This window comes from Aplysia californica, unplaced genomic scaffold, assembly GCF_000002075.1.
Source record: "Aplysia californica isolate F4 #8 unplaced genomic scaffold, AplCal3.0 scaffold00477, whole genome shotgun sequence".
In the NCBI taxonomy this organism is placed as follows: Eukaryota; Metazoa; Mollusca; class Gastropoda; order Aplysiida; family Aplysiidae; genus Aplysia; species Aplysia californica.
In genome coordinates, this window is record NW_004797747.1 from 83,102 (window position 1) to 97,558 (window position 14,457).

A 14,457-nucleotide genomic window follows, 5' to 3' on the forward strand; every position below is an offset into this window, starting at 1 on the left:
CTAATAAAGAGAATAATACAAATTATTATATATAATAATGTACATAGCGCATATCTAAGCTCCACAGCATGCTTTCTGCGCTTTATAATTACGTATAATCACCTCTGCAAACCCTATCTAAAACACTCCGATACATCATTTCGACTTGTCGGAAAGCACATACCGCGTGCAATCGATTAAGAGATAAAACACTCACAAACTGACTAGGCTTGTCGTAATCTAAGGCCGGGTACACATTCTCACATGGGTGAAGTGAGGAAAATTAGTGTAGGCCCTACAGGGCTTTTCCAATCGATACGCATCGAGCTGTGTCGGGGTTCGGGCCCACGAGCTTTCGATTATAAGCAAGACAGCCTAATACGGGTGCCCATTGCGGATGGGATCGGGTCGGGTCGGGTCGGGTCGGGTCGGGGGCGATCGCCCCACTCGTGGCCTGAAAACAAAACTGTTTGGTTTTTTAAGGCGACAAGTCGGGCGGGATCGGCTTGTGCCATGATAGCCGCATTGCGCCCTCAATCTGGCTAGTAAACCGCCCCGACCGAACCTGATCCTCTAATGGGCACTATGTACAACCAACAGACCACCAACGCCACATCTTCCATTGTCTTTCTAGTAAATATTCATCTGATTCAGGTGTCAACCAAGAAGGCATGATCAGTGTATTAATTCCACGCATTTCTTCCTCTCATAAGACCACATTCAGCACAAGAAGAGACTTGAAAACACTCCAACTAACTCAAGTTCAAAACATTGTTAAATATTCGAACCAGCGTTATCGTCTATACATAATAATGTTGTACGGGGTTTGCAACACAGACAGGTCCTATAAGTTTGAATGTTTTAGTTTTAGTAAGTGTTTTACGGCACTTGCAACACAATAAGGCCTTATGTGCCGAAGATTAGAGGTGTTACAAGAGAGTAATAAAAATAAAAAAGAAGGAGGAAAGATCATAAGCAAACCACACCAGAGCATTTAAGTTTTAATAAAGAGTAACAAATAAAAACAGGAGGAAAAGAGATAAAGTCCAGATAGATAACTATTATTACATTTTTAACAGGAAAGAAGGAGCCAACCACACCAGAGTGCCCACAAACAATCCACTTCGATCTAGCTTTACCCGTGCAGTTGTAGGGCACGTTACCAACAAGTAGTGCCTACGTCAGTACCTGCGACTGCGATACAACATCCGTTCTTAACCGTTCAAGCCCCTTCACTCAAAGTAGAAAGTCAAGTGTCTGCTAAAAATGGCAAGAGAGAAATCAAAAAGAAAATTGCAAAAGAGTGCTTTATGTTATGAAGTTACGAATACCAAATCGATTGTTTACGTTCTTTTTCACAACTGATCTTATTAGAAGGTAAACGTGACAAGGATAAGACTAAAACCGCTATTTAACTCAATCTATACTGTCGTACTCCTTTTCAAAGAGGCAGAGCACTGTAACTTCAAGGCAATTTTTTCCTCCCCCCCCCCCCACGTCTCCAAGAGAAAAAAATCATACCATCTTCCTCTTGTTCCAAAAGTGAAGGGAAACTGAAAATAAGTAATAATAGCCACCCCCCCTCCCCCCTTCCCACTTTGAAATAAACAAAGAGCGTGAAATCAAATTAACAAAGCAAAACAAAATCAAACAAACAAGCAAACAAACAAAAAAAACCCACGAAAAACGTTACTCAGGATTGAGCGACGAAGATGAAGCAAAATACAAACAATCTACATGTAAGACAAATCTCATAAACAAAGTAAAAAAAACGCATCCCACGTGCCAATTTCAACCTTATTTCTGAAAAATCAACAACTAACGTTGAAAAAGCACGGGCTCTCCAGATGGAAAGGCCCATTGGAGCCGGACTGGCCAATGAGAGTTATCGCCACACCGCTGGTTGTCCCAGAACCAGGCCAAGTACCCGTGCCGACACACATCAGATACTGGTCGGGTGCATCCCAGTGGTAGTTGGTGCGTAATACGTGAATCTGGTTCTGATTGAATGAGGAACGCAGAACGAGAGGAGAGTGAGCCATTGTTTATACTTGTAGATATATATTATCTATTATAACACACACGCACACACACACACACACACACACACACACACATTCACACACACACACACACACACACACACACACACACATACACACACACACACACACACACACACACACACACACACATGCAAACACACACAAACATACAAACACACACACAAGTACTTTGAACAACACATATTGTGCGTGTTAATAATACTCCATTAACATTTTGACTTCACACATCCTAAGAGCGTTTAGCTAAAAACTACGTATCCAAAAACTTTGAAATTTTTACACAATCACACATGTCAAGCTCATTGTCGTTCGTGAACTGTACTCACTAGGGTGCACTGGTCTATCGTTTTGTCTGACGATGTCATTCATGTGGTTTCAACGGCTGGTGGGGCACCTAGAAGTCGTGTCTTGGGGTAAAATTTTGCTAATTGGGTTTATTACATATTATAGTACCCGGACATTTCCTGAACAATATCCAGAAACGAATGTAAGCCTTGCTACACCCTAAGCTGTGGGGTTTTTTGTCAGATTTTTCTGCAAAAGCACATGTTGTCCATCCTTTTCTTACCTGTATCGGCTGTTTTCTCACAATTCTATTTTTTCACACATTATCCCATTTTTCTGCTCTGTTTCTTGTTCAATTTCAATGCAACCTTCACAGGATACCAACAACACCTAGTTCAAAATTTTAGTATTTTAAAATTTTAATAAATTGGGTAGTTTTTTATTTATGGGCTTAGAAAGCATGAATTTTCGATATTTAAAAATTTTTTTTATGCAACATCCCAATTATAAGTGTCTTAAAACAAAAATTAAAGCATACATCAAATACTCAACAAGCCAAATTCAGGAGCTACATATTTACTGTTGGCATGCCAAATTAGGAGTGAATCGGTTAATAAATAAGGGAATAAAATGGGATTGAAAAAGGTATACAAAATCCTATATGGCCGCTGTTTCCATAGCAACCAATTCACAAAATACTTTTTGAACTATTGATTTAAAATCCCAAATAGCACACGATGTCCTACAGCAAATATGGGCACTCTATGCTTTGTAATAGCCAAAATGGACCTCCAGTGCCCCACCAGCCCTTAATGTTTTGTCTAGGCTAATAATACTGTGAAGAGGTGTTAGTAACTTTGAAAACAGATTCAATAAGTACAATATATTGCCTTTAATATGAGGTGTGAAGTTATAAATGTTAAAGAGTATCAATAAATAATATATAAATATAAATCCTCAGCAAACATAGAGATTTGTCCAGATCTCAAAGTGAATGGCGAAAATATTAATACGAGGGTGAGTCAAAAAATAATGCAAGTTCGCTCATAACTTAAGGAAAACAAAACACACTTGCAGCTATCATACCTCAAATTGAAGGGGAGCATCTGAGGATCAGATTAGTATTTTCAATATAATCTCTATTTCGTCCAATAGCCACTGACCACCTTTTACTTAGTATACATATGCCAGCTTCGTAAAACTGAGCCTGATGGTCTCTGGGGTACAGCAGTCTTGATTTCTCCGTCGTTTCCATAGTGTTGACCTCTACTAAATGGTTCTTTTCAAGGACAAAAAAATGGAAGTCTAAAGGAGCAAAAACAGGAGAATAAGTTCGACGCGGCAGTGCTTTCCACATAAACGGGGTGATTGTCTCCCTTGCTCTGGTACTCGAATGCAGGTGGCCATTGTCATGGTGAGAAAAGCACTCTTTCCGTGTTTGTTCAAATTTGGTCGGAGTCGTCGATTTCTCGCTTTCAGGCGTTTCAGAGTTTTGATGTAGAGTTCAGAATTGACAGTTGTTCGTCGTGGTAAAAAAAATTATTTGAGAAGCACGCTGTGAACGTCCCAAAACACAATTGCCATGATTTTTCCGGCTGACTCCTCCGGACAACGCTTGTCTAACAAGAATACAATATGGACACTTCTTCCTCTTCTTCCGGTTCATTGCTCAAACGTCTAACATATTTATACAGTTCCAAAATCTAGAACTTGGTCCTTGTAAACATTCTGAAGTCTCTTATGGTTGTTACATGTGGATTTTCCTTCTAAAACAGGAAATTCAATCACTGCTCTTTACATCTGACAGACCCCCAAGAGGTTAGCCATTTTGAAGTGACGTCATTGGGGCCAAAATTAAAGAAACTTAAATTTTAACAGTGTGAGTTCAAAAGTACAAGAGCAAGAACTTGTAAGCAGAATTTCACTAAATTTGAAGCAAATTGTGCAAAATAGTGAACAACTCGCGTTACTTTTTGACTCCTCCTCGTAACATCAGATACGGCGATGACACAGTTTTAATAGCAGACTCAGAAAATGACTTCCAATCGCTTCTAGATACTAATGTAACGGAACGTGAAAGTAAAGGGTTATTGTTGAATGTGAAGAAAAACAATGCATGGTTATGTCTAAACAAAAAAAGCAGTAAACTCTGTTTGTAATCTCATGAGCAAAGGCGAAAGGATCAGACAAGTTCGCCAGTTAACATCTAATGTCAAATGCTTCATAGAAGTAAAACGAACTGCAATGGCTATGGCTAGTTTCAATAAAATTAATGAGCCCAGTCATGAAAATGACTACCAAAATAAAAATTCTGAAACACTATGTTTGGTCAATCCTTGTATATGGCTGTAAATGCTGGATAATTACTAAAGACAACAAAAATGTGGTTTCTTAGGAGACTGCTGATAAAAAAAAATATCTTGGAAGGAAAAAGAATTAAAAGAGGAAGTACTTGAAGAAGCACACGTGATCTGATAAAACAATCAGGAAAAGATAAATGCAGTTTTTGGGACACCTGTATAGACATTGTAGCGCATTTCTGCACGACTCCAAAGTGCAAACAGGTCTAGGTTAGTATTATGGTGTTACAGTATTAACACGCATATACGCACAAAAGGCTTGTGAATAAATTATGTTTTGGTCTGTATATCTACTGAGTTCACAACTCGACGTCCAGTGCACGGCGTCATTTTTCTCCCGATTCTGTTACTTTTAGTTCGCGTGACTCAGCAGCCCGCCGGACCTCCCCGGCTCGGGGTCACGGGGTTAAGGGGGGGGGGGGGTTTACACCTGGAGGCTATCTCGCTTATTACCGGACCGAATTTTACCAAATTTCACACATATAACAAGCATAGTAAGGATTCTTAAATCCGCAATCAAATTTGAGAAAAAAGTTTCGTTTCCATGGAGACGCCGCCATATTGGAATTTATTGACATGTCTTACGTAATGAATACCGCACTTATCGCTCATGGAAATAGATTGGGTTTTTTTGCATGCGTGTTTACAAACATTAGATGTAAAAATTTGTCAGTTGTTTTTTTTTCCTAAACGAATTAGAAAATTTTTAATGAATTTTTTTCCTGAGGTAGCATTCAAGTTTGCGACAAATCCATGAAAATCCAAACTCCAGACACCATGAACAAAAATCGATTCCATATATCAAAATTTCAACAAATAAATTTTTAGTATTACCTCTTCTCTTCATTCTGTGAAAATTTCATGAAGATTGGATGAAAAATGGTGGAGTTATTCAAAAAAGTATAGAGAAAAGTCGCGTTTTGAGAATACAGCCGATAAAGAAAAAGAAAATACTGACTTTATGAGGAAATGGCGGTTACAAACATGCCCGGTATGGGGAAAAATACGGTTTTTTGGGGGTTCTTCTGCGATGAAATAGTTTAGGAGAGGCTGAGGAAGCTAAAAATGCCTACAACTCAAATTCCATGATTTTGAGCCAAATTTTGACTTTGGGGGTGTAGCCCCCTTCCCCCCACCCCCCCCCCCCTTTTAATGAGCCCTGAAGCGACTTTGTCGGTGTCGGTCAGGAAGTTCGCATTTTTGACTATGTTTAAAACGATATAACTTCTTCACCATCCCACATAGCAAACCATTACGCGGATCTACTAAAAAGCTCAATGTCTTGAGATTTATTCTTCGTCAGAATTGTTAGTTTCTGTGCCTTAGTTTTTGTTTTAGACAAATGTTTGTAGAGTAGCCAATTTGTCCTATTTTAGTTACAAAATATTATGAATAAATGATTGTTAATTTAAAAAAGGCTCCACAGATCTCTCCAAAATCTGTGTAAAACTGACTACGAATATCATGTCTTTTCCCATGAGAAATCTTAAATCTGCGCGAGTAGTAATAGTCAAGTTGTAAGAGAAGAAAGATGCACATCTGCATTTTTTAACTAAAGACGATCAGCGTTAGCTCTTATTTTACTATTAAACAAGAGAAACTTGCTCTGCGTTTGTTCATGAATCATGCTGTGTCTGTGGCAGCCTGCATATAACTAAAAAGATATAATATAAGCGATAAAAAAACCCACAAAACCGTGTAAATACATGTGTAGAGATAAACATCTTGTACGGAATTTTACTACTAATGGAGCTAAGGCCAAACTTTGCGAACAGTATATTCTCAAAAACTGCCGAATTAAAAAATATGAAACTTTGCCAGTACCCATAATTTGAAATATAGTGTTGCACTATTGTATTTTCATTAAGATCAAATGTGTAAGAAGAAAACCCAGTTTAAGTTAAATTCAGTCCTTTTGTAGCGATCGCCATCATTTGCTTCGACATTGAAATATTCACTGCGGAGTGCCGACTGCGCCAAAGGGTATATTGTGTTCAGTTGTACATAAAGTAGGTTTACGGGGTGTAGGTGTAGGTGTAGATGGAGGAGGAGGAGAAATGAAGAAGAAGAAGAAGAAGAAGAAGAAGAAGAAGAAGAAGAAGAAGAAGAAGAAGGAGAAGAAGAAGGAGAAGGAGAAGGAGGGGAGGAGGAGGAGGAGGAGGAGGAGGAGCAGGAGGAGGAGGAGCAGGAGCAGGAGGAGTAGGAGGAGCAGGAGGAGGAGCAGAAGGAATTAGAGAAGGAGGAATTAGAGGAGGAAGAAAGGGAGAACAAGAAGAAAAAGAAGGAGAAGAAGAATCAAGTAGTAATATATGTTACAAAGTGGTGACTTTTTCGTTTGTTACCCTACCTTGGGAGAGAGAGGGGCGGGAGAGAGAGAAAGAGAGAGAGAGAGAGAGAGAGAGAGAGAGAGAGAGAGACAGAGAGAGACAGAGAGAGGGGGGGGGAGAGATACAGGAGGCTAGAAAGCACTAACAGAGGGAGGAGTGGTGAGAGTGACAGGGAGGGTGTCGTTGAAAGCGCAAAGAGTAGTCTAGCCTACCGTAGGCTTACTTAATGTATCGAGATAAATCGAGATCAAGAAGAATCACGAAATGAAAGTAGAATCTAGATCTGTGATATTTCGATAACCTCCTGAATATTGAAAGTGGGTTTTTCTTGTTGAACATTATAGATTCTAAGATCTAGATCTAGGCTATATCTATGTGAATCTTAGATCGAGATAAAAAATGATGAAAGTATTGAACTTGGTTTTTTTCCTGCTGTGAATAGATCTAGAGTCTAGAACTAGGCTGTAGGTGAATCTAGATCGAGATCAAGAATCCTGAAAAGTATTCTTGAAAGTGGATTTTTCCTACTGTGGATAGATTATGAAATCTAGGCCATCTGTGACGCCTGTCGGTTGTTAAAAATGTGAATTTCTAAACTTAGATCTATCTATGGGCCAAGGCTCCTTCTTTCAAATATTGGCCTATGTCTTTACAATCCTTCGAGATCTAGGCTAGATCTAGAATCTAGATTAGGTTCTTCTAGGAAGCAACAATTGGCATGTAGGCCTAACTTTTTTTTTTTAAAGGTGATTGAGCTGGAACTTTAGGAGAAAATGCCACGCCTTTGAAGAGGGAGAAGAAATCTTACCCCTATAGGTAGTCAAGAGGGGGTGCTACGTGGAAAAATTCAAGGTAAAATATTTGTGTTTTGTTTCTTTCATGTTTTCAGTCTTTTTCCTCTTCTTAACTTTCCTAATAATTCTTCATTATTATTCCGTTCGTAGAACGGGCACTTTTATAGCTAGTAAAAATAATGACAGCTAAAACATTCATTCTTAGTTTTTGTGTTCGAAATATGCGCGGACACAATTATGAATGTAAAGAAATCAGTCACATTGTCAGTTATTGCAAATGGTCATAGAAACGAAAAAGAAGCTGGAAAAGTCTGGTGCTTATTCAGTGTCCCCGGAAAGCTAGAAATTATTCTTATAACCCAATTACGAGAAGTCATCCCTATTATTCAGTCAACTTACAAAACCTAGACTTACCGTTTAAAGAAAAAGTAAGGAATTTCTGGAGTGTAATTGATACTGTTCGTTGAAGATGCATTCTAGCACTAAAATCGATTTGTACTTTTCATAGAGAAACTTCATGGTAACTTTTTAAAACTTTCGAGAAAATATGCGAATATTCACGATTATATTAGACACATAAAGTTGTATTTGGAGGAATTACTTCATAGCGAATTGTGTGCCCGATGGATAAAATTGTAAAATTACAGCCTTCTATTATATGCGCAGACATCATCTTTTCTGAGTGTCTGCACCAATGTTATGTCGTTCATGTTCCAAAATTTCGACAGATTTTGACGATGCATTTTGTTATATTGATTTTTTTTCATTCACGCTAGTCCCAAAAAATTACAATTTAGCATTGCCGACTTCAGCGCGTCTAACGAAATAACCAGACAAGTTACAACGTCCGTTCTTTTTTGAGTCTCAAGAGCAGAAATGCGTGCTTTGGGTGCACTAAATGAGAATTACCATAAATTCAAGGATACACCTTAAATTGTACGTTGAAAAGTACCAAAAATTAGGTCGGCCCAGACAGAGCGGCGACAGGGAGCTGACCCCCGTGACCCCGACGTGATAAGGCGCCCGGCGGGGAACCCCCCGCGGCAACTAAAATTCCACTGCCGGTGAGCCGTGAGTGAAGTTGCTACTTTGATGACCCCGACACTAAATACGACCGCCCGTGGTATAGGAAGATCCCCACATGAAACCACCGACACTTCACGCAAACGCTATGGCCCAGCCTGCACAAGTTGAGTCAGCAGCAATCTGATCAGACACAAGGTGAATCAGCAGTAATCTGACCAGACATAAGGTGAGTCACCATAATCTGACCAGACACAAGGTTAGCCAGTAGTAATCTGACCAGACACAAGGTGAGCCAGCAGTAATCTGACCAGACACAAGGAGAGTCAACAGGAATCTGACCAGACACAAGGAGAGTCAACAGGAATCTGACCAGACACAAGGAGAGTCAGCAGTAATCTGTACCAATCCCAAACCGGGAAAAGATCACCTTAAACCATCAAACTACCGTCCCAATGCACTCAAAAACTGTTTCTGCAAACTTATGGAAAAAAAACTAAATTAATAATCGTCTACTGTGGTTTCTTGAAACAAAACTCTTTAACCAATTTCCCACGCTGTTTTCGCAAAAAGTCGCTCTAATATCGACCATCTCATCCGACTTGAAACTTTCATTCGGGAAGCTTTCATTCGGAAAGATCACCTTGTGGCTATTTTTTTTCGACTAGAAAAAGCCTTTGTCACAACATGGAAACATGGTATTTTGAAAAAACTGCATACCTTGGGCTTACGAGGAAGATCGATCATTTCAAGTAAAAGTAGTTTCAATCTTTTCAAATTTACTCACTCAAGAAGAAGGCGTCCCCAGGGAAGCAACTTATCACCGATACTTGTTAAAATCAAAATCAATTCCATCACAAAAACCCTTCAAGACAATATTGACTGCTCACTTTACGTTGACACTTCCTGATCTACTATAAATCAAAGTCAAAATAGATCATATAGAACGTCTGCTTCAGCTTCAACTCCATTAACTGGAAACTTACGTAAACGGGCACGGGTTTAAATTTTCTGCTGCAAAAACGAACTATTCCATTGTTGCCTGTCGCACAAATGTGTGTGACAACTAGACCTATCTTTGTATGGGGAGAAAATTCATATTAAAAAACAAGCTCGTTTCCTGGGCGTAATCTTCGACAACAAACTTTCTTTCCTACTACACTTGAAAGACCTAAAGACGAAGTATCAAAGTGCTCTCAACGGCTTAAAAATAGTATCCAATCCCGAATGGGGAGGTGATACCCAAGACCCGTCTTGGGTGATACTGAAATACTTCTTTAACTCTACTGCTCCCTTATCCGTTCCAGGCTGGACTATACCAGTCCTGTTTAAGAATCAGCTAAGAAGTCCTACCTCAGAATTTTAAACCCCATTCAGAGTCAAGGCTTTCGCCTTGCCCTAGTCGCTTTCCGTACTTCACCAGTCGAAAGTTTGCAGGCAGAAGCTCACGAACCATCTTTAAAACTTAGAAGAAAAAGACTCCCTTTGCAATACGCTTTGAAACTTAGTTCAGTACCTCAAAACCCAGCCCACAAATGAGTCTTTGGCCTTCCAGAAGATTTAAAAACCCTATCCTCCTTATGAAATAAAGTAAGCCCTTTCGGAATAAGAATCCAAAACGATCTCCAAGATATTGATTTTTCTAAAGGCATAGTCGAACCCTTTGCCATGTCAAGCATACCTCCATGGCATTTAACCAAACCAAAGATCGATTCAAGTCTTGGAAAACACAACAAAAGTCTACAGACAAAACTGCATACTAAAATCCATACAAACAACTAATAAACAGATACCTTGAAGCAGAGAAACTTTTTACAGACAGACCCAAAAAATGACACTTCAGTAGGAGCTGCTGCCTTTGTACAACCACACAGCTTAAGCTTAAGGAAACGGCCCAGAAGCCTCAGTCTACACTGCTGAGGCTACAGCTCTTGAAATGCCCCTAAATATTATAGATGAATCTACCAAGTCTACTTTCCTAATCCTTTCAGACTCTCTCTCTCTCTCTCTCTCTCTCTCTTGTCTGAAATCTTTAGAGCGCTCTGACACCTCGACAACAGAATTTTAAAACTTATAATTAAACTGCATTTTTTACATCAGTCTGGAAAAACTGTTACAATAGCTTGGCTTCCAAGCCAGGTAGGTATTGATGGCAAAGAAGCCGTTGACCACTTTGCTAAAGAATCTCTACTTACTTACTTTACTTTTTTCTTCCGCGTGTACCCTGGGGTGTCGCGGGGAGACACAGGTGTCTGTCTGCAGCAAGTCGTGTGGCCTGTAGGAGGGACATCCCATGATCTTTAAGGGTGTCTGCCACAGATTCACTCCATCGTCGCCTTGGTCTTCCTCTGGCTCTCCATCCAGAATATTTAATGTTGTATGCTCTCAGAGCTGGATGGTTTGAGGGCATCCGCGTGAGGTGTCCGAACCACTTGACCTTTTGTTTTTCAATGTGTGGTAGGACTGGTGTTGCTCCCACGGTGTCCCTTATGACTTCATGTTTAATTTTGTCTCTTCTTGTTTTGTTGACCGCTCTTCTTAAGCATTTCATCTCGCATGTGACCAGTTTCCTCTCTAGGGCTTTTGTTAGAGTCCATGTCTGGCACTGATATGTGAGCGTTGGAAGGAAAATGGCGTTGATGAGCTTCGCCCTGGTGCTCATGGGGATATTGGGATGTTTCAGGAGAGGGCCCAGTTGGTAGCTGACTGCGTTGGCTCTCTGGCATCTAGTCTCTATCTCTCGATCTAATTTTCCATTTTCTGTGAAAATGCTGCCCAAGTATTTGAATTCTCTGCTTTGTTTTAGTTGGGATCCATTGATGTTGATATCCACTTTACCTGGTCTCCTGCTAATTGTCATGACTAAAGAATCTCTACAACTACCTGAAAACAAACATCACATCTTCCTGATCTCAAATTTTGAACCAACAAATACACATCAAACTCCATTACGTTCAACCGAAATTTACGCCCAGGAAACCCGTTTTTCTCCTACGAAGAGAGAATGCTGTTAACACAAGGTTAAGAATAGGACACACGCACGCCACGCACAAACATTTACTTGAAGGAGAGGAAGGTCCTTTTTGCGTGGCGTGCCACACATATTTTACAGTGCAGACCACACTAACGGAATGTGTCAACTTCAACGATATACGCATAAAATACTTCAGATGTACCTTCTTTTTGACATCGTTAGTCCGAGAAAAAATTAGAGTTTTATAAAAGAAATAGGATCGTTTCATAGGGTATAAAAATGTATAGTTGTGATTGTCGGTGCATGGTAGTCTAGTGGTTAGGCTACCGGATTTGTAATCGTGAGATTGCGAGTTCGGGGGTTCGAGCCTCAGCTCGGTCCGACGTTGTGTCCTTGGGAAAGGCACTTTACACGAACTTCCCACTTGGCTCGGTCCTATCGGAGACGGACGTTAAACTAGGAGGTCCCGCCCCTTAAATAACCTAAAAGTGTTGATAAGGGCGTTAAACCTATACCATTTCACCATTTTTTTGGTCGGTGCACATACATACACTGAAATTAATATTGTAAGTACCCATGCCATAAGAGTCTTTACCATTTTTACAAAGATTTTAGTAAATGTCTGTCCGTCCTTGTAGCATGATGATGATATGGCCGCATTCATTTGCGAGCGCCATGAAACTCTTATTAAAACATAACATGATGATAGATTTGTTGCAATAATATTTGTCGGCACTTACATATGACCAAAATTGAGTTGATAGTGCCGTAAAACACCTGCTCAATTAAAAGTACAAAGGCCGGTGTTACTCAGTTCGTGGGCTCGTCCAGTCTTTAATCATATCCATGGACCCTCACATGCAGGTGCACGTCCCACTCAACGAGCCATCGGCCAACGTTTTGTATGGCCCGGTATGAAACGCAACATAAGCAAATGGTGCAAAGAATGTCATGCCTGCCAAACATCCAAAATTAATCGACACACAAGTGCTCCACTAGTAGAACACCTTCCGCCGAACACCTGATTTTGCAATCTACATGTGGACCTCGTGGGGGCCTTTGTCAGCCAATCAAGGAATGAACTATCTTGTCATCATAATAGACTGTTTTACCAGATGGCCAGAAGCCATCCCTCTACCGGATGCCCATGCCCCCACCTGCGCTTGAGCCCTCATCCATCATTGGAGTGACAGGTTTGGAGTTCCAGAAGACATTACATCAAACCGCGGCAGGCAGTTCATTTCCAATCTCTGGGCAGGGTGTAACAAGATGTTAAGCACTGAGACTCATAACCCCAGGCAAATGTCATAGTGGAACGTTTCCATCGTCAGCTCAAGGCAGCATTCAAAGCACGCACCATTGGTCCTGACTGGGTGGCAGAACTGCCCATGGTTCTTTGGAGAATTCGCTCTTCTTGGTGAGTGGATCCCGATTGTTCTCCAGCTGAGCTTGTGTATGGCTCAACACTTCGCCTTCCTGGGGAATTTCTTCCGCCCCTTGGCTCACGGACCTTTGAACCAGACTCTACATTTCTTAAACATCTTCAACGCACCATGCGTCAGTGCTTCCCCCTGCACCAAAGTTTCACGGACAGCGATCTGCTTACATACCTGCAAACTAGTCTTCAACAGGTTATGTCTACGTCCGTACTGGCTGTGACATGTCCCCTTTTCAGCGACCGTACGGAGGCCCTTATTGCATAATTGGCGCCAGTGATAAGTTTTTCACACTGGACATCAAGGGTCGCACAGAGAAAGGTTCGATCGAGCAACTAAAGGCTGCTTTCGTGACCCCATTCACATCCTCAGTTGACAAGAGACTGGATTGCTCTTCTGAGGTGTCGCCACCAACCTTCTCAAAATCAAAGACTGTACCATCATCTCTACTAGTGATAAATCCGAACATTTCCACCCACTCTGGTCGCATATCGCAACTTCGCAACCACCAGAACGATGGTCATATTAATTATTAAATCAATTCCTGACATTTCGCTGTGTACATAGTTGTACCACGCTGGGAGGGGGGTTATGTAGCGCTTTAGTTGCTCGACTCCAACGTGCAAACTGGTCTCGGTTAAAATAGTGTTGTTTTAATATTAATGCGCCCATATGTATAAAAGGCTTGTGAATAAATGATACTTTGGTCAGTACTGACTCAGTACTGAGTTCATAACTCGACTTCCTGTGAAGTTACTACAACCAGAGACCTAGCAATGTAAACGAGACAGTACAGCTTGCGGCGCTGTCCGTGGCAACTAGGGCTACACGAAGCGTAAGGCGTTAGCGAAGAGAGCTGTTCTATTTATAGCCTGCGCCAGTAAACATACTCACGTTAGACCTGTTATTGTTCTAATGTGGAAGAACGAAACCAAGTTGTTAGTGTACTCTGAGGTTGCAAATAAAAGGGGGGGGGGGGGGGGGGTAAAAAAGGGGGGGGTAATAAAATCCCCCCCCCTTTTTACCAGATATTAATAAAAGGGGGAAAGGACTTCTAAAGCAATTGACCGCCCCAATAACACAATAAAAAAGAGACCTAGATCTAACCCTAACCCTAACCCTAACCCTAACCCCCTACCCCTATCCCTAGACCTACCCCTACCCTTAGCCCTCTATGCTACTCTGTCTCATAGTGATCGCTCGTTACTAGGGG

At 40.8% G+C, this 14,457-nt stretch overlaps 1 protein-coding gene across 1 annotated transcript in view; it reads right to left on the minus strand.

Annotated features, from left to right (window-relative positions):
• Positions 1–14,457, minus strand: part of LOC101862524 — a gene marked incomplete at its 5' end in the record, with an annotated part of 86,372 nt that overhangs the window by 48,234 nt on the left and 23,681 nt on the right. The window contains 1 exon segment of the mRNA XM_005105559.2: positions 1,803–1,979. Coding sequence (XP_005105616.2) covers positions 1,803–1,979 — 177 coding nt within the window.